Source organism: Tupaia chinensis, unplaced genomic scaffold (genome assembly GCF_000334495.1).
Source record: "Tupaia chinensis unplaced genomic scaffold, TupChi_1.0 Scaffold000320_1, whole genome shotgun sequence".
Lineage (NCBI taxonomy): Eukaryota > Metazoa > Chordata > Mammalia > Scandentia > Tupaiidae > Tupaia > Tupaia belangeri.
This window is the reverse complement of record NW_006159813.1, coordinates 4,936,277-4,963,724: the sequence shown is the minus strand read 5'-3', so window position 1 is coordinate 4,963,724 and position 27,448 is coordinate 4,936,277. Positions and strand designations below refer to the sequence as shown.

Here is a 27,448-nt window from a genome sequence, read left to right as displayed (position 1 = left end):
TGCTTTCACACCATAGCAGCAGGGTTAAGTCACTGCTATGGAAACTTTATGGCAAAACCTAAAATATTTATTGTAGGTTGAGCATCCCTAATACAAAAGTATGAAATCCAAAATGCTCCACAATCTAAAACCCTGTGAGCTCCAACACGAGGTCCTAAGTAGAAAATTCCACACCTGACCTCATGTGATAGGTCACCGTTAAAACACTGCAATACAAAAACACTGTATAAAATTTCTTTTAGGCTATGTGCATAGATATATATAAAACATAAATGCATTTTGTGTTTAAATTTGGGTCCCATTCTCAAGATATCATTATGCATAGCAAATATTCCAAAATCTGAAATCTCATCTCTGAGCCTCAGTTTCCCACCTTAGCACCAGAGAGCTGGACTGTCACGGTATCCATTTGGGCTTCTTCACTCCAGTGTGATTCTATTCCACTTCTGGTCCCAAGCATTTTAGACAAGGGATCTATGATCTTTATTGGGTCTTTTACAGAAAAAATCGGCCAACACCTGAGTTAGTCTAATCCACTCTTTTTTACATATGTAGAAACTGAGCCTCAAAGATGCTATTACACAAATGCTTGGAGGAAAAGGAAATCGACCCATTTTCTCTGACTCCCCATTCAGTGCTCTCCCCATAACACTTTTGCTAGAGTTTTAAAATGAGAAACCATGTAAGCAAGTTGAGAATGGTAGAGTTGGAGATGCCCTGTTAGTGAGAACTTTGAAGTAACCAGAGTCCATTTCTCAACTCTGCCAGAAGCAGAGCTGTGAGAAAGAAGCAGGGTAGGGGAGCCCAGTGGGTAGGGAGCCAAGGTGGAACTGACCTGGTGATGATAGCCAGGTGGGGCGGGCTCATGCAGGCGCCCATGAAGAGAACCACGTTTTCATGCCGTGTCTGCCTGTAGGCCATCACCTCCCGCTTGAAGGCCTTCAGCTGGTCCTCATTGTCCCTCTCGATGTCAATTAGCCGGATGGCCACCTCCCCATGCCAGCGACCGTGGTACACCTGCCCAAAGCGGCCCTTTCCAATGAGCTCGCCAATCTCTAGCTGCTCAAAGGGGATGTCCCACTCCTGAAGGAAGATGCTGGTCTGGCTGGCCTTGCGAGGGAAACTCCGGGCTGAGAGGAGAGACAAGTTCATCTCCTCAAAGTCATCCTCTGACTCCTCAGCCTCATCGTGGCCCTCTTCATTCTGTGGCAAGAAGGAGAGAGGTCAAAGCACTCCCTGCATCTCCCCCACCCTCCCTTGCAGTCCTGCTGGCTTCTGTGTGTGTGTGGAGGTCTGGACACATCTCTGTATGTATTTGTGGCTGGTATGGGCATAAGGCTCCATTTCCCCAGGTATCTCTGGCCTAAAATCACACTGCCATGAAGAAGCCCAAAAGGATACCATGACAGTCCAGCTGTCTGGTGCTAAGGTGAGAAACTGAGGCTGAGATGACAAATGCTAGGGTGAAGCAGGCAAGTTGAAGGTTTCGTAAAACTGTAGCCATTTTGAAATGAAGCAAGGCCTCTGACTAGAGCAATCTGACCAAGTGCTGAGTCATAGGGAGATCTGTTTGAGGAACAGTCAGAAGAGAAACCAGGAATGAACGGGTATTTGAAGTAAAAACAGGAATCAAGATAATTACTCAGGGGAAAGTGATTGACTTGGATTGACTCAAGTGAGGAATGATTTCCATGTGGTGGTATCTTGCATCTATAAATACTAAGCTTTTAGAGACAGCTTTGTGGTGCTTACGAACTAGCTCCCTGTAACCTGGTTGTAGAAATGAACTCTCTTCTCCAGCCTCTGCCTCTTGTTTCATTGACCACAAGAAGCAGCAGCTAGTAAGAGGGGAGACCACTCATTCCAGTTTGCTGGGACTTTCCACTGAAAGTCCCACATCTCAGGACATCCCTTGGTTTCACAAAAACTGGGATGGCTGGTGACTCTGAGAAGTGCCTCGCTCTCGGTGACAGCAGTAGGACTATGATGTGGGTCTCTAGACTCCTGAGATCTGATGCATTTTTAATAGTATCGATGCTGTTTTGTCTAGACTATTTATGCACCTCTGGTAAAAGATGGCAGGATAAAATATGGATACGACATGCCAGTATGTATCACATGACAACCATCAATATGGAGTGTCTCTTGCTTCCCTCCAAGGAATTTGGAAATGCTGATTCAGAAATTGGAAGTGATCAGAGCTACAGTCCAGAAGCCTGAGGTTCCCATAGTAGCTGGGAGGGTAACGGAGAGTGAGAAGTGAATAGAATGGGCTTAACAGTCAGATGGAGTGAGTTGTAATCTGGTCCCTGTATGACTTTGGGCAACTTGCTTTACTTCTCTGAGCCTTCTTTTCCTTACTGTAAAGTGGGAGCAATGAAACTTGCTCAGGGATGGGGTGGTATAAAGTTTTGTTTGTTTGTTTGTTTTGGATAAGTTTTTTCTATAGGGTGCATGTGCTCGCCAGAAAGACAGAGACAGAAAGCGAAAAAATCACCCCCCAGGGGGGATGGCCACGCTGCAATTCCTTCTCCTCCATTCTCCTCTCGGGATCTTGGACACGCATCACACGCACCTGGCGTGAGTTTAAGCCACCAGGTCCGGGACTGGAACCACAGTTGACTACATGGGAGTTCAGCGACATAGCCATTATGCTAACTTCTGGTCCCAAGTTTTAAATGAGATTTGTTCCAGGGGGTGGTGTGGTGTGAAGTTTTAAGTGAGATGAAGATCTGGCAAGTTCTTTGCACAGACCCAATCACTTTATCAAACATTCACTGGGATTTTTGAGAAAAATACAAATTCCTGGGCTCTGCGCAGACTGACTGAATCAAAATATTAGTGGGTTAGCAGGACCCAGGCATCTGCAGTTTTGCTATGCATGCCCACATGGCTTAGGCACGTTTAGGCATGACCACCAGTCCAAGCACCCACTTTCTCAGCATGATGTCTGTGGGACTTAGGGGTGCCTTGCTTTTTGGATCCTTTGCTGGAGTTTCTGGAGTTTCTGCAGGTGTCCACACCAGTGGGGATCTCCAGAGATCCAGGGGCCTGCTGAGACAGCCTGAAAAGGTGGTCTCTTGACTGGACACAAACAAAACCAAATGCCTGAGCAAGCAGCCCCAGGAGCATGCTTGGGAGAAACAATACAGTAATCACTGGCTTCTCCCTGAACAATGTCCCAACTACCACTCCCAGAAAGGAATGCGATGTCCTCTGGAAACCATGGCTCTATTCCGTTCAGTCTAAGATGTATCAGTCAAGACTCTATAGTTCTCATCCAGGGCATTTCATTTATTCTTCCAGGGACTTGAGCAGGTAGGAAAAACCCCCAGAACATTCTCAGCACCCCACCAAGCCTACTACCTGTGGCCCCCACTTCCTCCCACTTCTTCTTTTGAAGGCAGTGGGGCATGTCCCCCTTGGTATTCACTCAGCCCTGAGCCGATTTTTCAACTAAGAATGCTAATCTCTTGCCAACTTCCGCACAACTTGGCTTTTCCGTGATGCACATCATATAACGGCCCATTAAGCTCAGAGCCGGGAGGGGCCGCTGCTCGTTAATTGTCCTGGAGTCGAACATCCATCAAACAGGGCCACCGTGCCCCCCACCTGCCCCAAGCCCTCTGCGTCATTGAAGACATCAATCGCCTTTGCCAAGTTCTAGGCAGCCCCTGGAAAAAGTTGCTACACTGCTCACCGATCCTCACCTCCGAGGTTGGCTCCACTTCAATTTGAAGTAATGGATTTCCTTCCAAGCTTTAAAGAAAGAAAAATAAATGTGATCCTTAGGAATAAGGTAAGTCTGTGTGTTGAGTTTAGCCAGGTAGGAAGAATCCCAGAGTGGGGAGTCTTTGCCAATCCTTTATCTCACGTTTCATTTCAACACTTATGTCTGAAATCACCCATAACCTTGTCACCCAAAAGCACTGTGCAAAAAACATTGTTTTAAATAGGTTTCCTGGGCTGCACGGGCCTCATTTTTCTTTATTGTTTTGATTTTGACTCATCTAGCAGCTTCTTTACGAATTGGCCAAAATGCCACAGTGGGAAGAGTCCTTGGAGCTCTGGGTATTTGCTAGAAAAGAATTAATCAGACCTCTACGGTTCATGAAGATCTGCAATCTTTTGGAAGGAAAGAAGTGTTCATTGGTGTGTCTGCACAATCATTCGTAAATCCACTCATTCACTTAATTAGAATTGTGTGCCAGCAACAGTGCTAGGCCCTTAGAGGAGTGTAGAATTGAAAGTTGCATGGATCCTGACTTTAAGGAACATTATATTATTACTGAAGGAACTAAAGCAAATGTGTAGGTATTGTGCAGCGAGGCTAAGGATGACAGGTCAAAAGTTAGGTATGAAGTGAAAGAATGAAGTGTGGTGGAAATTCCAAAGAGAGAATTACTCAATATATTTGAAATTTCATAGTGTTTGAGTTAAGTCTTGCCAATAACACTGGAACAGGACATGTGGAATGAGATTGAGACCGTGTTGGACCAGAAGACACAGTTGTAGGGGTGTGTGTGTGGTGCATTCATGAGCTCATGAACTGCAGTAGCATCCTGAGTAGGTGAGTTTGCTGGTATGGGTGCTGGCAGGGACACAATGACTTGGCATGCCTGAGTAAAATATGGGTATTATGGGATGTGACCCATGTAGGAGGGTCTGTGTGCATGTTAGCTGGGTGTACACTCTGGGGATGTGAGGAGCATTCTGTATGCTGATGGTATAATTGGTTATGTATTTGGAAGAAGGGGAGGGACTGTTGAGTGGCATGGCATGTGATGAGATGTAGGACACAGTGCATTAGAGGTGTACTTTGTGGGGTTGTTTTCAGATTTGAGGATGTGTATGTGTTTACAGAATGCAGTAGGGAGACAGTAACTGGGGTGCTGAAGGCACAAATGAGCAGGAGCAGGAGAGAAAAAGGAACCACAATGAGTACCACGTCCCCTTCCTATTTCCCCAGTGGAAGTTGAGCTGGCCTCTTCCTTTGGGGAGGGGAGGGCCTCCCTACCCTGACCCTCAGACCCTAAGAAGTTGCTGACAGAGTGAATCCACTTGTTGTAGGGGCTTCTGGTGAGAACCAGTCTGAAAGGTTGTAAGAACTAAAAGAAGGGGAAAGATACACTGGTCACAAAGTGGTGTTCGCCGTCGTGTTAGCCAATTATTTATGGCACAGCCTAGGAAGACAGAATGACACTGCGCAGTGACAGCTGATATGCTGGGAACTTGACACCCTGGGGAGATTTGGGTGGAACAATGCAGCTGGGGTCCTTCCTCCCACCTAAAAATCCAAACAAGCAACCCTCCTTTTTGCATCAAGATGTGACTCCAGCAGCCAGAGCTCTCCAATTATTTTTCTTCTGCAGAGTGTGTTCCCATCACCCATGTACTTTTAAGCAGATCGCCGGCATCTATTGACTCTGTTTTTCACTGGTACTCCCCAACTGTCAGTTAATAACCTGGAGCTCGTCTTGCACAAATTGTGGAATTGGATTATGTGCAGCAGCAGAGAAATGATCCGGAGCTAGATGTCAGCACAATATCTCCCAGCAAATTGCTGCTCCTTTGATTTCGGAGATGTACTATGTGGTTCTTTAACAAAGTCCATAACATGGGTCAGAAAAGATGAAGCAGTTAGGGGAGTCAGAGGAAAACCTAAGTAGGCAAAAATGTGAGTTGGCAAACTGGTCAAATTGAAATTAGTTTCCTAGTATGTTTCAGATTTGAGTCACATCCAAAGAAATTAAGGAAGATAATTTTGCTTTGGTTACATAAGCAGTAGACCACCTGGAAAGCATGAGGACTCCACACACAAAGATGTTCACAGCAGCATTGTTTACAATGGTGAAACGTCGAAGACAATGGAGAATCCAGCAATAGAAAAACGGTTAAGAAAATTATTCTACATCAGAATGACATTTTGTGGCCAATCGAAATGATGTCTATGAAGGGTCTGAAATAATATGAAAAATACGATGGTAGAGCATTCACAGTCACAAAGCAGGGTGGCTGTAACTGCATACGCTGTGGGCGTGACTACAGAAAACATGGACAGGAAGAATACAGAAGAGTTAGAATTGTGGTGGGAGGACGAGGGATTCTTTTTCCTTTCCTTTTTCATAGAATCATCTGAATTTTCTCAAATTAATTTTAATTTTAATTTTTATTTATTTATTATTTTTTTTGGAGAGATTTTTGCTATAGGGCATGTGCGCTTGCCAGATAGACAGAGAGAGACATAGAGACAGAAAGCAAGAAATCACCCCCCCCCAGGGGGATGGTCATGCCGCAATCCTTCTCCTCTTTACAATGGTGAAACGTCGAAGACAATGGAGAATCCAGCAATAGAAAAACGGTTAAGAAAATTATTCTACATCAGAATGACATTTTGTGGCCAATCGAAATGATGTCTATGAAGGGTCTGAAATAATATGAAAAATACGATGGTAGAGCATTCACAGTCACAAAGCAGGGTGGCTGTAACTGCATACGCTGTGGGCGTGACTACAGAAAACATGGACAGGAAGAATACAGAAGAGTTAGAATTGTGGTGGGAGGACGAGGGATTCTTTTTCCTTTCCTTTTTCATAGAATCATCTGAATTTTCTCCAATTAATTTTAATTTTAATTTTTATTTATTTATTATTTTTTTTGGAGAGATTTTTGCTATAGGGCATGTGCGCTTGCCAGATAGACAGAGAGAGACATAGAGACAGAAAGCAAGAAATCACCCCCCCCCAGGGGGATGGTCATGCCGCAATCCCTTCTCCTCCGTTCTCCTCTCGGGATCTTGGGCACACACGCACATGCGCCCGGCGTGAGTTTAAGCCACCAGGTCCGGGACTCGAACCATGGTCGACTACGTGGGAGTCCAGCGACACAGCCATTACGCTAACTGCTGGTTCCCAATTTTTATTATTTTTATAATAGTCTAAACTAGAGGTCAGTAAACACCTTCTGCAAAGGACCAGATCTTATTTTCAGTTTTGTGAGACATAAGATGTCTGTCATAGCTAGTTAGTGCGGGTGCTATATTTTGAGAGCAGCCAGATGATACATGGTAAAAGAATGGACATGGCTGTGTTCCAGTAAAACTTATGTGTAAAAACAGGCAGCAGGTTGGATTTAGCAGCTCATAGTTCGCTGATCCTTGGTATAAACCCAAATCACATTATTTTAAAAGGGAACAGTGACATAACTGCTCTTTCATTGAAAATGTAGCTAGTTCCTAGGGAAAGTTGTGTTTCTAATTACAGAGGGACCCAGGGGTCCCGAGGAAATGATCTGGCCCCTGGAAATCACACTTGACAGGCAGGGCCAGAGGTGCCAGGCTGAGCTGGCTCGTGGGGGCCAATGCTGCCCCTGTCAGCACACCTCTCAGCTTGGCTGTTGTGCTTTCTCTTTATCTGACACTCCCTAGGTCTCTCTCTCCCCCTTGTACTTCCCCTCTGTCTCCCTCCTCATCAATTTCAGAAAGATGAAGAAGATAGGGAGTCCTAATGAACCAAGGGGCCAAGGTTCAGAAGCTCAGGATGGGGAAACTAGTCTGTGTTTCACTTACATTGGATTCGAGGTCACTGGATGTAGGATGACCTGGGGTGCCCGAGTCGGCGTCTCCGGCACTGGCACCACATCTGAGAATCAGAGATTAGATAGTCAGAAACCATGCATGGGGTCCACAACCATCCCAAAAGCCTGACTCCTGGGAGACCTGGCAGCTAATCACTTTTCACCAGCTCCTGGGTCCCTGGGGTAGACAATCCCCTTTCTCTCTTCTTCGACCACTTGGACTGTACCTGCTCAGATGGGCCAGTGTGCTAGATGATGCACTAAACAAAATGGTCCATTGTTGACTAGGGGGCTGCCAAGGCACCCAGGTAGTCTAATCGTCCATTGGTCATCTCAGATTCTTCCTCACTCCTGATCTTCCTTTTTGGAAGATGAGGTCACTTGGCTTCATATCTTACCAGCATCCAACTTAAGCCCCTCTGGCCATCTATCCCCTGCGATGTGGCTCTGGACCCGTCCTTAGCCTTGTCCCTTTTTTCCATGGCAGACCACTCTCAGGCCATTCTCTTACGTCTGTGGACCTCCTTGGGCCCCACTGGGTCCTTAAGACCTCCTACGCTCACTTCCATGTCCAGCCATCATCCTAGGGTGTGGCAATTCCACCACCACTCTCCCTGACCATGTCTACCCCAACGACATTCACCCTCATCCATTCCAGCAACTCCTGCCCCTCATAGCAGGGTGTGTTCAGAAGGGCCAGGTCTAGCTCCCAAGACACTCACCTGGGAAGATGAACTGCTGCTTATATTTGTAATAGTGAGATGCTTGCAAAAGAGAGAAAACACCAATGTCAGTACAGCTCAGGAGCTCTCCCTGCAGATACCACGTGGTCATTCTTTGCTCTTTCCCAAGAGTTTCCATACTTCTGCAGATGCCCCAAATTATAAGCGATTGAGAAATGTGGAAAGAAATCAGAGCTCAAAACATCCAACCAACCCTCCCATTCGACACCTCGCACTCCCTAAAATCAGACCCCTCCAACTCAGAGAATTGTTCTGAGTACAATACCATTTTTGTTAAGTGCATAATTACACACATGAAGAGAAAACATCTGTAAAGCCAAAATATTCATGTTTTCCCTTTTGGCAGAGTGATGACAGTGCCTTTATAAAACAAATCCTTTGTGCTTTTCCTGTATTTTTCAAATTTTCTGCTTGAGAATTGTATTAGTTTTCTTTCTTTTTACATTTTTTCCTCTGCTCTAACAAAGTACAACAAATTTAGTGGTTTAAAACAACACAAATGTAGCTTCTTACAGTTCTGGGAGTCAGAAGTCTAAAATAAATCTTAAAGGATTAAAATCAAGATGTCAGCCAAACTGGCTTCTTCCAGAGGTTCCCAGGAAATTCCATTCCTTATCTTTTCCAGCATTTGAGGCTGCCTGCATTTCTTGGCTCATCGCCCCATCACTTTAATCTCTGCTTCTGTTCTGACAGCACTTTCCACTGCCTTTGACCTTGCCTCCTTCTTACAAAGACCCTTGTGATTTCATTGAGTGCCAGCCTGATAATTCAGAATAGCTGTCTCATCTATCTGTTAGTTAATCACATCTACAAAGTTCTTTTTCCCAAGGGAAGTAGCACACATGTAGATTCCACGATTAGGACATGGACATCTCTGGGGTGGGGCTAGGGGGTTATGCCACCCACCATAACCATAAATTAACTTCTGCATCTAAGAAAAAAATATGGGCAACAGCAGGTGGTGTGGTGGTTAAAGCACTGGACTCCCACATGGCTGACCATGGTTTAAGTCCTAGACCTGGAGACTTGAAAATCACACCAGATGCATGTGCATGCATGTCCAAAATCCCGAAAGGAGAATGGAGGAGAAGAGCTTGTGGTGTGGCTATCCCCGCCCTCTGCGGGGGGGTGATTTCTCACTTTCCCTCTCACTGTCTCTCTCCAACAACAGCACATATCCTATGGCAAAAAAAAAAAAAAAAAAGAAAAAAGAAAAAGAAAAGAAAAGTAAAAGAAAGTTCCTGGATTTTACTGCTAATTCTCCAACAATTTGTTTTACCTCCAGTCCATTCACCAGAAGCCAGGAGTCTCAGACACTTTGAACTTTTCTAATCAGAAAAGTTTACCACTGGGGTATTCCCCACCCAGAGTAGGAGATATAAAGAGTGTCAGGGGAGGGGACAGGTGACACAGCTCTTATACCCCCAAGTAAATAAAGTAGGCAGGGACACAAGTTCGAATTGTTGAATTTGCTTCCAGAACAATTTGAATACACTCAGAGAGGAGCTGTAATTGGAGTCGATTCGCCAAAAGCGAATGCAACAAACGTGAACACAATTAATTGTTCGGGGCCTAGAGTCTAGAAACTGATCCTGCAGGGTCCGGCCCTTGCTCTGCCTCTGGCTACTTGTAAAAGCTGAAAAAAGTCTCTGCAAGTCTCAGTGTTCACATGTGTAAAATGCGCATGGTAATAACCACCCCTTCCCGTAGGCTGGGATCATCATTATGTAAGAGCGTATAGTAGGTGCTGAATAAATATTAGCTGCCATGAATAAGCAAACCTCTTGCTAAACTCTTTGAATTAATAGACAAGAATGATTTATAATTAAGAGACGACTGGAGAGTTTTAAGTGCTAAATCATTTGCTTTGGGGAAGCAGATAGAACACTCCCCCTGAGGTTGGAATTGATTTATAACTCCTTCAAGCTAAAAAGCGAGAACTAGTACCTCAGGATCCCAAACTCTTGGTTCTGTGCCTTGCACGAGTAGGCATGCAACACACACGTGCTGAATTAATAGACTGCCTTTTATCATTGGTGAAACAACCGAAATGTTTGGCTTAGTCCAATTCCAGCTGATCTCTAGTACGATATATTTTTGACTCTGGAAGAGGGAGTGTTCAGGACAGGAAACAACATATTCAAGGTCACAGAGCAGACCTTTAAGAAAAAGCCACCTCTATGACTTCAGGAGCCCCTCCTTTTTTTCTGTTAGATAACCTAGGCTTTTCATTGCCTGCAGTTATTTTATTCATCAACCAGGGGCTAAAATTAAAATTATAAAAAAGAAAAAACATCTGGTATTCTCAAGAGGCTTAGCAGATCTCTTCCCTCCTTGGCTCTGACTGTGATGGGTGATCCAGCGTCTGCAGACAAGGTTGGGTGGCGAGGTCATCTTTAATGAAGGAGGGGCTGGGTAATGGACAGTAAGAGCGGGTTTGGTGAGTCTGAGAAGGGATAGGTGTCAGGCAATGAGACACCCAGCAAATGGTCCCACACCCATGGCAAGCCCCTTCCTGATGCTTCCATGTGCCACAGAACAGCATGTTCCTGATGACGGGAAGAGAGACTAGTGGCCAGAGAGGAGGAAGGACATCTTGCTGATGATAGACACGAGCGAGAAGCGGCTCCAAAGCATAGCCAAGAAGCCAAGAGGGCTGTTCAGGAGAGCTGAGCGGCTCCTAGTTCTCTGACCTGACAGAGGACTTGAGACCTGGGAAGCTGCAGATGAGATCAGAGAGACACGCAGCCCACCTTCAAGGAGCTCCATTCTGAAAACCTCATCCTCCCTCGATGCCTCCCCAGAGAGGAGCTAGAGTGCTCTTTCAGAACGGAGGCGGAAGGGTCAAGTCATGCTCTGCCTAAACCTTTTGATTGCTTCCCATTGAGTCTTAATTAAAAACTAAACTCTTTTAGGCCTCCACGCTGCAGCTCTGAGCCCCCCGGGTGCCATTTTTCCCTTATTTATGGCACTTGGAGCACTGAGACATCCTTCTAGCTTCTTTGTCCTCCTCTGCCTTCTGGACTCTGAGTCTTCAACCTCAATTTGTCCTCTTGCATTTGTTCAAAGCATTACTCTTTCCTTCATAGCTCTTATTACAACTTATCATCCTATTTTCATGTGTGCATTTACTCAGTGAAAGCCTATGTCCCTAAGCTATAAATTCCATGAGAACAGGACTTGTTCTGGGTAGAGTAATATTCCACTCCCTCATGATGCCCATGCTCTGATCCCTGGAAACTGTCAATATATTACCTTATGTGGCAAAAGGGGCTTTGCAGATGTGATTGAGTTAGGGATCTTAAGATGGGGAGACTTTTCTGGATCATGTGAGTGGGCTCAATGTAATTCTTATAAGAAAGAGGCATGAGGGTCAGAGTCAGAGGAGGAGTTATGATAATAGAAAGAAGGGATGGCATGATGAAGGACCACAAAGAAATGCAGGTAAGCCCTAAAAGCTAAGAAATAAATAGAATGCTGGTATACCAATTATTTGCAAATCACTTACTTTCCCACTGAATACATTATACCTTCTTTTTCCTTTGGTCACAGCCCAAATCAAGGCAGTGTGAACAGAAGACATAATCAACTCGTCCTTGGCTGGCTGGTTGTACCCAAGTATTGCCCGGGTATAGGGTGGGGCCTCCATTCACCTCCTAGCCATTCCCTCAGGGCTGGTTAAACTTGGAGGTGTGGTCTGAGGCTGAGGACCTTGGACTCTGCCTCACTGGGAGAAGTTCACTGACTCAGGAAGAAATCATCCCATAGACCAACATGGCCCAGTGGAACTTCCTGTGATGATGGAAATGTTCTATACATGTGCCAGTATGCCAATATGGTAGCCACCAGCCACCTGGGGCTATTGAAATGTAGCTCATGTCACTGACGAATTAAAATTTTAAATATATTCATTTTAATTCTCTTCATTTCAATAGCCACATGTGCTAATGGCCGCCATACTGAACAACACCAACCTAGACTCTGGTTCCAATCGGCCAAGTCAGACCTCATCCCACCACCTCCCTCTTGAAGTCAGCTGTTTGGTGCCACAATATGGTTCAGTTGGAAACATTCTTGAGGCCTTAAAATAGGTCCTTGTCTGGGGTAGGCCCCATAAGAGATGGTAAAACTCTTAGGTTCTCCACTCAAGGAAGAGAAATAATCCTTTCCTGGTCCAAGGATAAAAGAGGCCAAGAAACCAAAATGTTTCCTCAGTGGTTTCTCAACCAGCATCTCCCAATCCAGCATATACTCCTGGTCCAGATCCACATGCCCTTCAATTCATAAGCTGGAGAAACCTTCCAGGTTATCTCATCCAACTCCAGCTTTCATAAACCACAGGATTGTGAATTCAGGACTCCAGACTGTTCACTCAGAGCCCTGTCTTGGCATCTAGGTTAAGAAGTAGGATGGCTGGGGCCAGCAGGTGACATAGTGGTTAAAGTGCTGGATTCCCACACGGTTGACTGTGGTTTGAGTCCCAGACCCAGTGGCTTGAAACTCACACTAGGCCTGTGTACATGTGTGTCCAAAATCCCAAAAGGAGAATGGAAGAGAAGAGATTGCATCATGGCCATCCCCTCAGGTTTCTCATTTTGTGTCTTTCTGTCTTTCTCTGTCTCTCCTGTGAGTGCATGTACTCTACAGCAAAAGTCTCAAAAAATAAAAAAATAAAAAAATAAAAGATACAGGCTGCTGTCCTGCACAGGCGTGTGTCCCCTGAGATGCTCAAGACAGGATGTTCCTGTCAACTTAATTTTGTGATTAAGTTCACAAGGCAACTGTCAGCTCCACAGCAGATGGGTCCTCTGGTGACTTAGACTCAGGTGAAGACATTGGGTTGCTGGTTACCAAAGACAGCATCTCTAAGAGTCCCTGCACCTTTCTGAGCGTGAGGTTCCTCATCTGTAAAATGGAGCTGATGATACTATATGGCTAAAGATGAAGTAAGGTAATATACAGCAATTGCCCTGCATATGGTAGGGGTCAATCCATGGACAGCCTTGCCTTTCATTGATTATCAGCTCATTTTACCTTCAAGCATGGACTGCCCCATCCAGCTTTAGATGAATCCAACGGCCTCCCTCATCTCTGCCCCTCCAATGCTCTACCTACACATCTCCCCAAGCATGGAGGTACCTGGCAGGTTGAAGTTCTTCTGCTGCCTTGTGCACTGTGGGGAAGGGTGGAGAGGAGAAGGCGGTGTGGCGCTGGGAGGAAGCGGGGGCGCTGGCGAGGAGGGCGTAGAAGATGTTGTGGACGAGGGGTTGCTGCTGGAGTCTGGCTGGTAAGGGACAGGGATGTGGTCCTGTTTAAAACAAAAACAAACACAGGACAGAGGACAGGGTCAGGCAGAGAAGCAGAGACACGGCACAAAGAGTGAGCTGAGCAGGAACAAGCCCCCACCCCGCACCCTCAGGCACCCTTGCCCTTTCCTCAGTCACCAGATCCTTCTAAAGTCTTGCCTGCCTCATCATCCCCACAGGGTTACATCCAGCTGTGGAGGGAACAGTTTCTGGAGCCAAATGCCTGTCCACTGCTCAGATACCAGAGTGAAAGATTACCACATAATGAAAACTACAGAGGTGACTGCCACCTGCCCTGCGCCTCTTTGATTCTGGAAAATTCCATGCTGAGGTGCCCAAGTACTCTTCCCATCCTGACGCCTCTCCTCCTGGGTGTTTATTAAAGAATCAACAACTGAAAGCTCCAGAGAGAGCATGAGAGTGAGTCTCCAGCATCTTCACTCGCGCCTCGGTTGGAAGCAGCACTGTCTCTCCTTGTGTCTTGGACCAGCTCTGAAGCAAGGGTGAAGCTAGAACCCATATACATATCCTCACTATGGCCATGGTGAACCCACCACTCCTCTGACCCGCCTCTTTTTTTCTTTTTTAAAAAAATTGGCTGGAGGTTGCATGTGCTTGCTGGAGAAGGAGAGAGTACAAGAAAGAGACAGAGAGAGAGAAAGAGAGTGAGAAAATACCACCCCTGTGGGAACGATCATGCCACAATCCCTTCTTCTCCATCTCTTCCTCCTTTGGGGATTTTGGGTTCACACATGCACACCCACACGGCAACACACCCATATCTCCCCTCCCCCACGCCTGGTGTTTTTCAAGCTGCCGGGTCCAGGACTTGAACTGTGCAGTTTGTCATGTAGGATCCAGCCACTTCAACCACCATGCCACTGGTTGGGCCTGACCCTACTCTTAAACATAGTCCCTGGTATTCTCCCCATAGCTAGAGCCATCCATCAGTCACTTGTGTAGTTTGGGCACACTTGGTCATTCCTTTCTCTGTGAAAATCCTTCTTCACTTGACTTCTAGAACCCAATACTCTCCTGGTTTTCCTTCTGCCTCACTGGTCACCCCTTCCCAATCCCTTTCTCTTGCTCTTCCTTGTCTCCATGACCTATTAACATTGAAGTGCACCAGGGCTCATTCTTAGTCTCCTTGACATTTGTTGGATGTGTTAAAGAATATCACACTTAGGCCAACAGGTGGTGTGCAATTTAAGGTAGCTAGATCCCACATGGACCACAACTTCATGGATCGAGTCCTGGACGAAGCAGCTTGAAATCATGCCAGGCATATGTGCATGTGTGCCAAAATCCTGAGAAGAGAATGGAGGAGAAGGGATTGCAATATAGCCATCCCTGCTAGGGATGCTTTCTTAATATAACAAACTGGAAAAAAAAGAAAAAAAATCACACTCAACATATCCAAAACTCAATTCTCAATTGTGCTCCCATCCTGTTCCACCGCAGACCTGTTCATTTCTGTGACCTGTGACAGCAACCTCATCTTTCAGACTGGGCACTTGGGCACTACCCTTGAATCCGCTGTATTACACCCCATATCTAATTCATCCAGAAATGTAACTGGGGCCTGTGCCATAGCACAATGGTTAACACTATGAAGAGGAAGCCAGACTCCACATAGCCTACCAGGGTTCAAGTTTCAGCCCTGGTGGCCAGAAAAACATGTTCCTATATCCTGATGATGGAGAACTGAGGGAAAAGGATTGTAGTGTGACCAGGCCCTACTGGGGTTATCTCTCTCTCTCATGCACATGCACCCTGGCATACATGTGTTATGTGCATGTGTATGATATATATGATACACACATACATGGTGTATATATGAATATGAATTTTAAAAATTATACACACACATACACCCACACACACACACACACACACACACACACACACACACACACATGAATGAAATCTCATTGGCTCTACCTTCAATATCAACAGAATCCAAACATGGAACCTCAGCTCTACTACTATTGCCTGGTCTAAACCACTGTGACTCCCTTTGGCCCCCTAACAGGTATCTCTGCTTCCAATCTACCCCCTGACACATACCCTGGCATCTATTCCCCTGCGGACCGACAGAGGGATCCTTTGTACAGTATCACTCAGTCACATGCCTCCTCTGCTCAGTTGGTTTCTCTTCTCACTCAGAGCAAAGGACAACATCCTTGCCATGGTCCTGAAGGCTTGAGTCCCTCTGTGTCACTCTGTACTGTCACCTCTTTGATAGTACAGTGACACACTGTAACCTTCAACCCTTCCCAGCCTCCCCCTTGATCACTGCATTCTGGACACCTCTTCCTCATTGTGGTAGATAGAATGTTCCATGTCCCAAAGACATGCAAGCCTTCATTCCTGGAACCTGAGAACATGTTATATGACATGGGAAAAGGGATTTCACAGACATGATTAAGGTTATAGACCTTAGGGAGATGACTCTGGATCGTGTAGGTAGGTACAGTCTAATCCCATGATTCCTTATACCAGACTGGGGAGGGGGAAGTGGATGGTGGAGAGTAGGTGGGAAGGCATTCTGTAAATAAGAAATTATGAATTTTTTTAAAAAGTAGTGAACTTTTTCCAACTGTGGTCAGAGAGATGTGGCAGAAGGAGAAATCAGAGAGGTTCAAGGAACTCATTGCTGGAGGGGGCTGTGTGGAAAGTACATAAAGAAAAAAGGATCTCAAAGCAAAAATCAGCCTTCAGTGGATAGCCAACAAGGAAATGGGACCTCAATCCTACAACCACAGGGAACATGAGTAAGTTCAGAAGTGGATTCAGGTCCAGAGACCCCAGAAAGAAACACAGCCCTGCTGCCATCTTCACTTTGGCTTTGCATAACTAAACATGGAACTGAGTTGTTCTTCTAGCCTACAGAATTAGAACAGTAAGATGAATAAAGGAGTAGTGTTTGAAGCCATGAGATTTGTGTTAATTTATTATGGCAGCAGCAGATAACTAAGGCACTGAACCTAGAATATGCTAGATACGTTTCTGCCTCAGGATGGTTGCATTAGCGATTCCTTCTACCTAAAATGTTGTTACTGCAGATATACACATCTCTCTCCTTCATCTCTTCCAGTATCACCTTTACAATGTGGTCTGCTCTGTCAGCCATATTTAAAACTGCAACCCCTGACTCCAGCCAGCACTCAAGACCCCACTACCCTGTCTTACTTTTTCTTTTTTCCGTAACACTCATCATAACATAGATAATTTACTTACTATGTTTATTCTCTATAGTAAAGTACCATTTTCTTCAGGCCTTCATGGTTTCTGATGAGAAATTGGCTGTCATTTTAATGTTTCCAACCATAAGTAAAGTGTTTCTCTTTTACTGCTTTTCTTTCTTTTTTGTTTTTCTTTGCCCTTAGTTTTCCGAAGTGTGACATGATGAATCCCAGCATGGACTTGTTCGAGTTTATCTTGTTTGGGATTTGCTGAAATTCTCAGATCTGTAGGTTTATGTCTTTTGACCAGTTAGGGAAGTTTTTGCCCTGCTCTCTTTATCCTCTCCTTCCAGGCTCCAATGACATCAGTGTTAGATCTTTTATACCAATATTGGGTCTAAGGCTCCTGGATCCTGTGCTCATTTTTTTTCTCTAAATATAACTTCTATTGTTCTATTATATTTTAGAGAGAGATTTTTGCTATAGAGCACATGCACTCACCAGAGAGACAGAGAGACAGAAAGCGAGAAACCACCCCTTATGGGGAATGGCCATGCCACAGTCCCATCTCTTCCATTCTCCTCTTGGGATTTTGGGCACACATACATGTGTCTAGTGTGAGCTTCAAGCAGCTGGGTCTGGGACTCAAACCACAGTCGACTATGTGGCAGTCCAGCAACATAACCACTATGCCATCTGCTGGTCCCCTTTTGTTCCATCTTTAAGTTCACATATTCTTTCCTCTGCTCCTTTCATTCTGTTATTGAGCCTACCTACTCCATTTTTCTATTGGTTATTGCATTTTGTAGTTGTATGCTCTAAAATTGTTATATGCTTTTCTTTCTTAGATTTGCCATAGGGCACATATGCTCACCAGAGAGAGACAGAGAAAGAAAAAGTGAGAAATCATCCCCTGAGGAGGTGGCCTCATTTCAATCCCTTCTCCTCCATTCTTCTCCCAGAATTTTGAGCATACACACACACATACACTCGATGTGTTTTTCAAATTGCTGGGTCTGGGAATTGAACTCTGGAGTCAGCCATGTGATATCCACCTCCTTAACCACCACATCATCTGCTGGCCCTCTCTATCTTCTGATTCTTTTTTTTTCTTTCTTAATCTTTTGATTATTTGTTTATACTTTTTATCTCTTTGCAGGGACTTTCTATTTTTTCACTGGCTTCAAGAATGTTTATAACTCCTTATTGAAGTTATTTTTTCTTTTCACAGTGAATGCTTTTAAATTGTTGTCAGATAATTCTAAAATCTCAGCCATCTCAGTTGACTTCTACCTACTGTCTTCTTTCATTCGGTTTGAGATCTTCCTGTTTTTTTTGTATGACAAGTAATTTTCAATCAAAGCTTGGACCCTTGAGTATTATGAGACCATGGCTCTTATTTAAAAGATAATTCTAAAATCTCAGCCATCTCAGTTGACTTCTACCTACTGTCTTCTTTCATTCGGTTTGAGATCTTCCTGTTTTTTTTTGTATGACAAGTAATTTTCAATCAAAGCTTGGACCCTAGAGTATTATTTAAACTTCTGTTGTAGCTGGTTTCCTGGGACACTGCTCCAGCAGGAAAGGGGGAGATACTGTTTTGATACTGCCATCTTCCTCCATCCCTATCTATAGTCCCCCAACCCATCTCTCACCCTCCATGCCCCTTTATCCTCTCTATCCTCCTCCACCTACTCATATCCCATCTTCCTCCATTCCCTTTCTCCTTCTCCTTCTCTTTCCTTCTTCTCCTATTTTTCTTCTCCTTTTCCTCTACCAATTCCTTTTCCTCCTCCTCCTTCTTCCTTCTCTTCCTTCTGCTCTTTTCTCCTTCTTCCTTTTCTTTCTTCCTCCTGTTCCACCTTTTGTTCCCCTTCTTCTTCTTCCTCCTCCTCCTTCTCCTCTACTTTTTACATCATCAAGTTACTTCCATGCCCCGAGTATCCAGTGATGAACTAAATCCTCTCTCTATATATCGCATATCTGATCCTTTCTACAACCCCAATAATGTCTCCTTTTATACTACCCATTTTACAGAAGGGAAAACTAAGGCAGATAGGTCTTGAAAGTTCTTTCCCACAGTCACATAGCAAGTAAAGGAGCTGAGTTGCAATTGATAATTCAAAAATTCACACTCTTACCACTGAGCTAAGTGAAAAGGCAAGGCTTCTGTGAACCTGCCCTGACTTCGCTGAACAAGAGAGGAGATAAAGAAGAATGAAAAGGAAATCTTCAGGCCAAATTGGCTTAGAAATATATTGTACTAACCACATCATTGCCTGACAAAAAAAATTTGAGTGAAGCCAGTGAGAAGAGAAAGAGGGGAAAAAATAGCCCAGTCCTGTGATAGATCCTGTCTGCCTTTATGTCAGAGCTGCTTTCTAAATAGAGGTTAATTTATTTCCCTTATCAAATTCTCCTGCTGGCAGACAAGCAGAACAAGGTCACAGTCACTGATCCATCTGACCCGTGTTTCTGTCCCATCTGACACCAAGAGGCTCTTGTGTCTGTAAAGCCAGAGACAAAGGTTTCAAGGTAGCACCTTGCTCCTTGCCTCTCAAGATGTCACAAAGGAAAGGCTAGGATGCACAGTTACTTACCAGGAGCCTCACCATTTAAGCTCCCTCAGGCCTCTCAGTGGTGGAGAATCTCTCCTAGAGAACTACATCTTTTTCAAATAACAAAAGAAAAGTGAACCCAGTCTGACATTTTGATTAGAGGCACCAAGATTTAAACTGACAGTAGTAGCTAGAATGTCCTGGACATTTACTGTGTGTCAGGAACGGACACTAAATGCCTTTGCATTTTGATTGTTTAATTTCATACCCACAACAGCTCTCTGAGGTGGGTGTTTTTATTGCTCACCATGGGCATAAAACAGGGCTATAAATCCTTGGACTCTTCCCCACAAGAGTTGAGGTCTTTATTTCCTCCCTGTGAATCTAGGCAGGTTTGTGATTGATTTCTATCAGTGAAGCACAGCAGAAGTGATCCTACCAAAGTTCCACCTTGCTTGCTAACTCAGTTGTTCTTTGAGCCATGAGCTACCAGGTAAGAAGCCCTACTACACTGAACCAGCCATATTGTGGGGAAGCCCAAGCCACAAGGCAAATTCATATGAGGTACTCTACTTGGTATCATTGCTGAGCCCAGACTTTGACTCATTTCAGCCCAGGCACCACACATGTGGAGACAGAGCCTCTAGATCAAAGATCAGCAAACCTTAAAGGTTTGGACAGTAAATATTTTAGTCTTCACAGGCCATATAGTCTCTGTCACAGCTATTCAATTTGCCGTTATTGCTCAAAAGCAGCTACATGAGATATGGGTGTGGCTGTGTTCTAATAAAATTTTATTCACAAAAACAGGTGGTGGGATGGATGTGACTACAGTTTGTCAATCCCTGTTCCAGATGATTCCATTCTAGCTCTCAAATGTATGTTTTCCTAGTCGAGTCCCCAGACATCATGGAGTAGAGACAAACCATCCCTTCTGTGCTCTGTCCCTAGCCCTGGCTCACAGACTCTGAGATTCAATAGTAAAAACTTTGGTGATAGAAGGAGAGGAGAAAGACATATGGTCTTTGTTGGGAGACACAGAAAGATAGGCCAGAGATGGGAGGAGGGACCAAATTACGCATGGCTTTGTGAACTACAGGAAAGAATCTGATTTGTTCTCTAAAGGCAACAGAAAGCCATTCCATGATGGTATTTAAGCAGAAAATGATACAATTCAAATTACATTCATTAAGAATCACTCTGGTGGACCAGCAGGTGGCATGATGTTTAAGGCACTAGATTCCCACATGGCTGACCATGGTTTGAGTCCTGGACCCAGCAGCTTGAAAATCACGCCAGGCACTTATAAGTGTATGCCCAGACACCTGAGAGAATGGACAAGGGGTTGTGGCAGGATCATTCCCCCTGGGGAGGTGATTTCTCATTTTTCCCTTCCTCTGTTTCTCTCTGTCTCTCTCCAGTGAGCTCAAGTGTACCCTATGGCAAAAACCTAAAAAAAAAAAAAAATCACTCTGGCTGCTGAGAATGGGTTGGAGGGGGTGATCCTCTCTTTAGTCTATGCAGAGAAGCAATACTGTGTCTGGCTAATGGAAGACCAATGGCTATCATGATACTTCTTTGGGACTTGAACACAGGTCCATCCTGGGAAAGTAGATCCCCACTTTATCCATCTTACCACAGTGCATGAAGGCCTGTGGGGCTTGGGAAATCACCTGCTGGCATGTGCAAACTTTGCCTCCTCCTATGGGGCTGAAAGTGTCTCTGGGATGGCTTTGATACAGCCCCATCAACAGACCAAACAAAGGATATGGAAATCACTCTGGAAATTTCTAGGTCATAATGGAAAGAAAGATGTATGAAGGAACTCATGGCTGACCATCTGCCTAAGGGCAGAAAATGACTAGTTGTATCTCAGAGTTCAAGGCCCCTGAAGTTAACCATCCACCCAGTCACCACCAGAAGCACAGGAATAGACTCCTATCCCTTGGAGGTTGGATGCAACAGATGTGTTGGAAAGCCCAGTGACATCTGTAAAACTGATCTGGGCGGACAGGAAACATTTCATAGAACAAAGTAGGTAGATCTGGAAAGCTAAGGAAACTCCTTTCCGTCTTTCCTCCTATTCCTATCACACCCTCCTCAACACATTCATTCTCATTCCCATGTGCCCTCATTTAGAGTCCTGGCACATGCATCCCTCCACTGATCACCAATGCCCGCAACCAAGCTTTACTCAACACTAACTACAGAGATCTAGGAGAGCCCAGGGGGGAAGAGGTGCTGGGAGGTGAAGGCCATCCTCCCACATCCATCCTTCTCCTCCTGCCCCTCACTTGGTCGTGCCAGCCCCACACACCCAGCTCAGCCTTACCTTGTTGATTTTATTGGTTTTGGGGAGCGTCTGACTGATGTGCAGGTCCGAATACCGGGGTGGCTTCCGTAGAGGATTGTTGATGTCGCATGGGACTGACTCTGTCCGGACCAACCTTGCTGGATCCGTAGGGGTAAAAACAGCAATTTGGGAATTTAAGTATCATTGCTTTGATTATGTCAGGGAGTATAGCTCAGACCTTGCCACCCAAGAGTGGGAAAGAATTCACGAAAAGTGATCGTTGTGTTACTGCAGTGGATTGGGGTGTTTGCTGTGGTTTCTAACACTTTTGTATTGTCGATATGGACCAGCAGTTGGCATGGTGGCTAAGGTGCCAGACTTCCACATGGCCGACTGTGGTTCGAGTCCTAGACCTGGTGGCTTGAAAATCATGCTGGACACATGCACACGTGTACCCAAAATCCTGAGAGAAAAATGGAAAAGGGATTGCAGTGTGGCCATCCCCCACTCCCTTGCGGGGAGTGATTTCTCACTTTCTCTCTGGTGAGCACATAAACCCTATGGCAAAAACCTTTAAAAAAAAAAAAGACAATATGAGGAATCTTGAGTAAGTTTATAGAAAATGAATATTATAGAAAAACTGCATGAATTTCAGATTTTTGCACCACTATAACCTCAAACTATAATTCCATGTTTCACAAACTTCTTATAGTCCCCTGGTAAATAATAATAAAACTGAAGCTACCCATTTTCTCAGCACCATAATGGTTTCATGCTGGCATTCATTTCAGAACTGAACCTCAGTGGACGAGCTCATGAAGCCCACCTGTCCCTGCCCTTCTAGCCTTTGTGTTAGAATCATTTTTTAAAATTACTTTTTGGATATCTCAGGCCTCAGCAGCCTGTGGCATGTTTAAACACATCACTTGTTCTAAACAACCTTGGAGGCCTGAAAGAAAGGCTCATCTCTTTCAGACTTCCCCTCTGTATCTTAAAGTCGGGCACACAGGTGATGCTAAATAAATGCTTCCTGATCCAAATCACATCCTTCAAGACCCTCTCCCTTCTTTTATTTCTGTTTCTCACAGGGAGCAAGAGGAGGGACAACAGAAAGAAGCTCAACTTCAAATCTGATGCCTGGAATTGCTACTTGTTTGCTGGTGTTTATTGCGGGGGTGAGAAAAGGGTGTTAGTTGAGAAGTTAAAGCTCTGAACTGACCTGGGGATTTAATTTCTCTGCTTAGCCTGAGCCACCATCACCATGGAAACTGACTATATTTCCAACTTCCTACCAACAGGGTGAAAAAGCAAGAAGCTGGAAGACTTCTAGAAAGTTGAGTTTACTTTGCACACAGAGGCACCTGCCGTCTTTGAGCAAAGGGGCACGACCTTGAAGAAGGGTGGGAGGGATCTCATCTTTAAATGTCAGCCTCGAAGAGTGGGTCACTCTAGCAGGCTGGTTTTTGTCGTCACATGGGAATTGGGCTCTAGCAGAACCCGCTACAGAGAAGAATTCGGTGGGAGGTGATTTTCCCAGCAAAGCTGACCGTGGCAGGGGCTCGACAGTGGTGAAAATTCTAGTTTTTAAAATAGCCTAATTGAGTGTATATGGTTACTCAGGGGACAGATAGTTCTTAAGGATGTAGGGTGGGAAGGGGCAAGAGAACAGAGCCTTCCTTCTCTTGCAATCTTCTCTCTTTGTGGAGATAAACAATGTAAAGATCATCAGAAATCAACTGCCTGTGAGCTTGAGGCTCATCCTAGCCTTTCAGTAATAATATATCTCTTTCTTGAAGTTCCCCAGGGGTTCATTTTAAAATAAGGCAGATCCTCCTCAGCACACTCTGACCAAGGCTAAGGGAGAAGAACGGATATAGTGGGAAGATAAACAAGGAGGACTCAGAATCAGAATAACAACTCGTGGGGCCCTCAAGTTGCTCCCTGGTGGTGCTCAGGCTCTTTCCAATCTGCAGATGGGAAGGTGGCATGGAGGTGGCCAGCAAGGGTTTAAAATATTTTAATAAGTTGGCAACACTTAAAAGTAAGGTTCAGCATTTGGGCTTTTGTTTTAAATGCCAGGTGCTGACAACATAGGTCCACTGTCACCGAGGTGAGTTCCTTCTCTAGACAATGTCTGGGCTTTTCTGTTTGCCATGGTTCCACCTGGCCAGTTTCTCATATTTAGGAAACTTGCTTGGGCCCTGTAGGCATCTGTGGATATATTTTTTTTAATAGAAAAATATGTCATGATTTTTCCAACAACTCAATAGAAGACTCCTGCTCTAGAAAGTGCTTCTCAGCTTTAAAGTGTATAGGAATTCCATACAGATCCTGTTTAAAAATGTAGATTCTGATTCGGTAGGTCTGAGGTAGAGCCAAAAATGGGACATTTCTAACAAATTTCTTTTTTTTTTTTTCATTTTTTTTCTTTCTTTTTTCTTTTTCTTTTTTTTTTTTTTTTTTTTTTTTTTTTTTTTTTTGAGAGGTTTTTGCTATAGGGCGTGTGCGCTCTCCAGACAGAGAAAGACGGAGAGACAGAAAACGAGAAATCACTCCCCGGGGGGATGGCCATGCTGCAATTCCTTCTCCTCCATTCTCTTCTCAGGATCTTGGGCATGCACGCACATGCGCCTGGCGTGAGTTTAAGCCACTGGGTCCGGGACTCGAACTGCGGTCCACTATGTGGGAGTCTAGCGACATAGCCATTTCGCTAACTGCTGGTCCCTTTCTAACAAATTTCGAAGTGATCCTGATGTTTCTGGTCTGTGGACCACACTTTGAGTAGCAAGACTATATCAAGGTGCCCAGTAGAACTTGTGGCAATGCTAAAAATGTTCTACAGATATAATATCTGATGCGGATTAATCTAAACTTAAATAGCCACATATGGCTAGTAGCTACCATATGGGACAGGTCTAGAGAGTCCTCCTAGGATGAACTGCAAAATGGACAAGCGGGTACAAAGGTAACTACCTCTTGGGCAAGAATCAAGGAAACTATCATGAAAGGCCAACTACAAGGCTTCCCCAGGAAGTGTGTCCTATTGAGTCCTTGGTAGACAGGGATTTATCTTTCAGATAAATCAGCCTTTCTTGCGCGTGGTAAGCGCTGGTAGTGACTCTCCCAGAGTAAGCTGCTGCCTCCTTTCTTGGACAGGGACCAGGGGATGGAACACACATGGTCCAAGTCAACAGGCCCCAATTACAGACCCTTCCTCTTGCTCACTTCTGCAAGGTCCATTCATTAGGTCTGAGGAATCCAAAATGGAAGGAAAAGGAATGGGAAAACAGAGACTAGACATGGGATATGGATAAGAACACAGATGTCTGAAAGAAGAGTGTCAACAAGAAAGAAATGAGATGGCAATTATCAGGGTGTCAGGGGGGCATGCAGAATCAGCCTAGGTAGGCCTATGCTACCTCAATGGCCCATGGAAGTCATTGCACCACCCCTACCTCCTAGGGCAACAAGTGTTAAATACTTACCTCCTCGGTGGATGATCAGGAGATGGCAGGGTGGGGCTTCTTTGGTGCATTTGTTGTGGCACTTTAACCTGAGAGAAAGAGAAAAGGTTGGATGGATGAGTGAGTGGGTAGTTGGATGGATGGATGGATGAGTAGGTAGATGGATGGATGGGTGAGTAGGTAGGTAGATAGATGGATGAGTGAGGGGTTGGTTGGATGGACAAATGAATAGGTGGATTAATGGATAGATTAATGGGTAGGTAGATGGATAGATGTGTGGATAATGGGTGGATGGGTGGGTGGATGGAGAGGAGGGAGGATGAATAAGTAGATAAATGGATAGATGACAGGGTGGATAGATGAATGGGTGGGCAGATAGGTAGATAGTAGATGGTAAGAAGATGAATGGATGGGATGTCCCAGTAGTCTGTAAAGCTCTGGGAGCTGTGGATACCAAGATGTGAGGCGAGAGGGGTAGCTACTACAAAGGTATACCCTTTGGCAACCCAGGAAATTAACTCTGGAGAGATGCTGCTGCCATTTCACTCCCTGTCAGCTGTGGGTAGGCCAAGAGTGGGTGGTAACTGTTTTCATTGATGGAGCCCATGTGGACTTCATTCTTTGAAAAATATTCTCCTCTGCAAGTCTGTTTTCATCATCATCGACATCACATTCCTGATCATCATCTATGATTTACTTGCCAGCCACCATACCAAACATTTTACATGACTATCATCCAACCTTTATAACAACCCTACAAAATGGATATTATCATCATTCCCATTTTACAGATGGAAAATTGACTTGGTGATACTTTTACAGATTAGCTGACTTGTCTTGACCAAAACCCTGGGTCAGTTTGTAGCCTCTCATTTTCCTTACAGGCTCAAGTTGCAGGAGGCATCCACCCAAGGCATCCCATTAGAATGAGATTAGCAACAGGTGTTCAGTTTTAGAGGTATTAAGTTGAAGAGTTTAGAATTTAAATGTCTTCCTGTTAGAAAAGCCTAAGATCACCTTGCTCTCCCACATACAGTTACCTGACTTCATAGGCGTAATAAAAAACCCAAATAGGAGCCAGCAGATAGCATAATGGTTAAGTCGCTGGACTCCCACATAGTTGACCATGGTTCGAGTTCTGGACCCAGAGGCTTAAAACTCACGACAGAAGTGTGTGCATCTGTGCCCAAATTTCCAAGAAGAGATTGGAAGAGAAAGGATTGCTGCATGGTCATTCCTCCAAGGGGGTGATTTCTTGCTTTCTGTCTCTCTGTGTCTCCCACAAGCATAAGTGCCCTGTAGCAAAAATCACTCTCAAAAAAAAAAAAAAAATCCTAAATTACTGCAGCTTTGTCTTTTGCTTTTAGAGTTTTATGTCCATAGGATGGATACACACATGGAAGATGTTATAGATGCTCCATCTACATCCCCTGGAATTCCCTTTCCATTTTCCAAAGAGTTCATTTATTAAGTTTGTGAGACAGCACCCCCTGATACCACCCCTAGCTTCAGTCAGCCCTGGATCATGGGCACAAGCATGCCCAGTGTACTCAGAAAGATTGCCAAAGGAATACTGGAACCTTCTCACGAAAGTCAGCCTTGCAGAGTGTCACATTTACCACTGCACCGCTGTCTGGTCCCTCGCTTGCCATTTCTGTGCCCATCAGCCCGCCTGCCAATAGTCAAAGTCCGCCAGACGGCTGTCCTCAGGCTCCTTAGAGGTTTAGTATGAACAGAAAGGCAGGCTCAGACACAGTGGCACATAGACAGCACCATTTGCTGGGGAGACTGGAGGCACATGCAAGTTCTGGGTTCATTTCCTGGGGACAGTTGTGAGCACCTGTAATCCTAGCTAACCGAGAGGCCGGGAAGAAGGATCCCCACAAGGGGAGACTATCAAAAGCATCTCTAGCTTTCATTTCCTACCATAAAGGAAAAAAACAGAAAGGCATATACACTCTGCAGAGAAGTAGGGCTCTTCATTTATTTTTTGAGAGAGATGTTTTTCTGTAGGGCACATGTACTTGCCAGGGAAATAGAAAAAGTGAGAAACCACGGGTCCCCTCCCAAGGAGATGGTTATGCCACAATCTCTTCTCCTCTCAGGATTTTGGGCACACACGCACATGCATCCAGCATGAGTTCAAGCCACTGGGTCCAGGACTCAAACAGCAGTCGACCATGTGGGAGTCCAGCACCCTAACCAAACACCACCTGCTGGCCCCAGAAGTGGGGCCTTTAAATTTGCGTTCTACCCTCTCTCACTCTAGGGATTTGTTAGTTCTCTTTAACAGAATTGTTGGAATACCCAGATATAGACTTGAG

The 27,448-nt window shown here is 44.9% G+C and overlaps 1 protein-coding gene across 1 annotated transcript in view; it reads right to left on the bottom strand.

Annotated features, from left to right (window-relative positions):
• Positions 1 to 27,448, bottom strand: part of KSR2 (kinase suppressor of ras 2) — a 423,164-nt gene that overhangs the window by 59,255 nt on the left and 336,461 nt on the right. The window contains exons 8-14 of the mRNA XM_006151569.1: positions 25,146 to 25,213; positions 21,700 to 21,824; positions 13,458 to 13,626; positions 8,298 to 8,339; positions 7,568 to 7,640; positions 3,711 to 3,759; positions 836 to 1,203 (exon numbers count right to left, since the gene is read on the bottom strand). Coding sequence (XP_006151631.1) covers positions 836 to 1,203; positions 3,711 to 3,759; positions 7,568 to 7,640; positions 8,298 to 8,339; positions 13,458 to 13,626; positions 21,700 to 21,824; positions 25,146 to 25,213 — 894 coding nt within the window. The remainder of the gene's footprint in view (positions 1 to 835; positions 1,204 to 3,710; positions 3,760 to 7,567; positions 7,641 to 8,297; positions 8,340 to 13,457; positions 13,627 to 21,699; positions 21,825 to 25,145; positions 25,214 to 27,448) is intronic.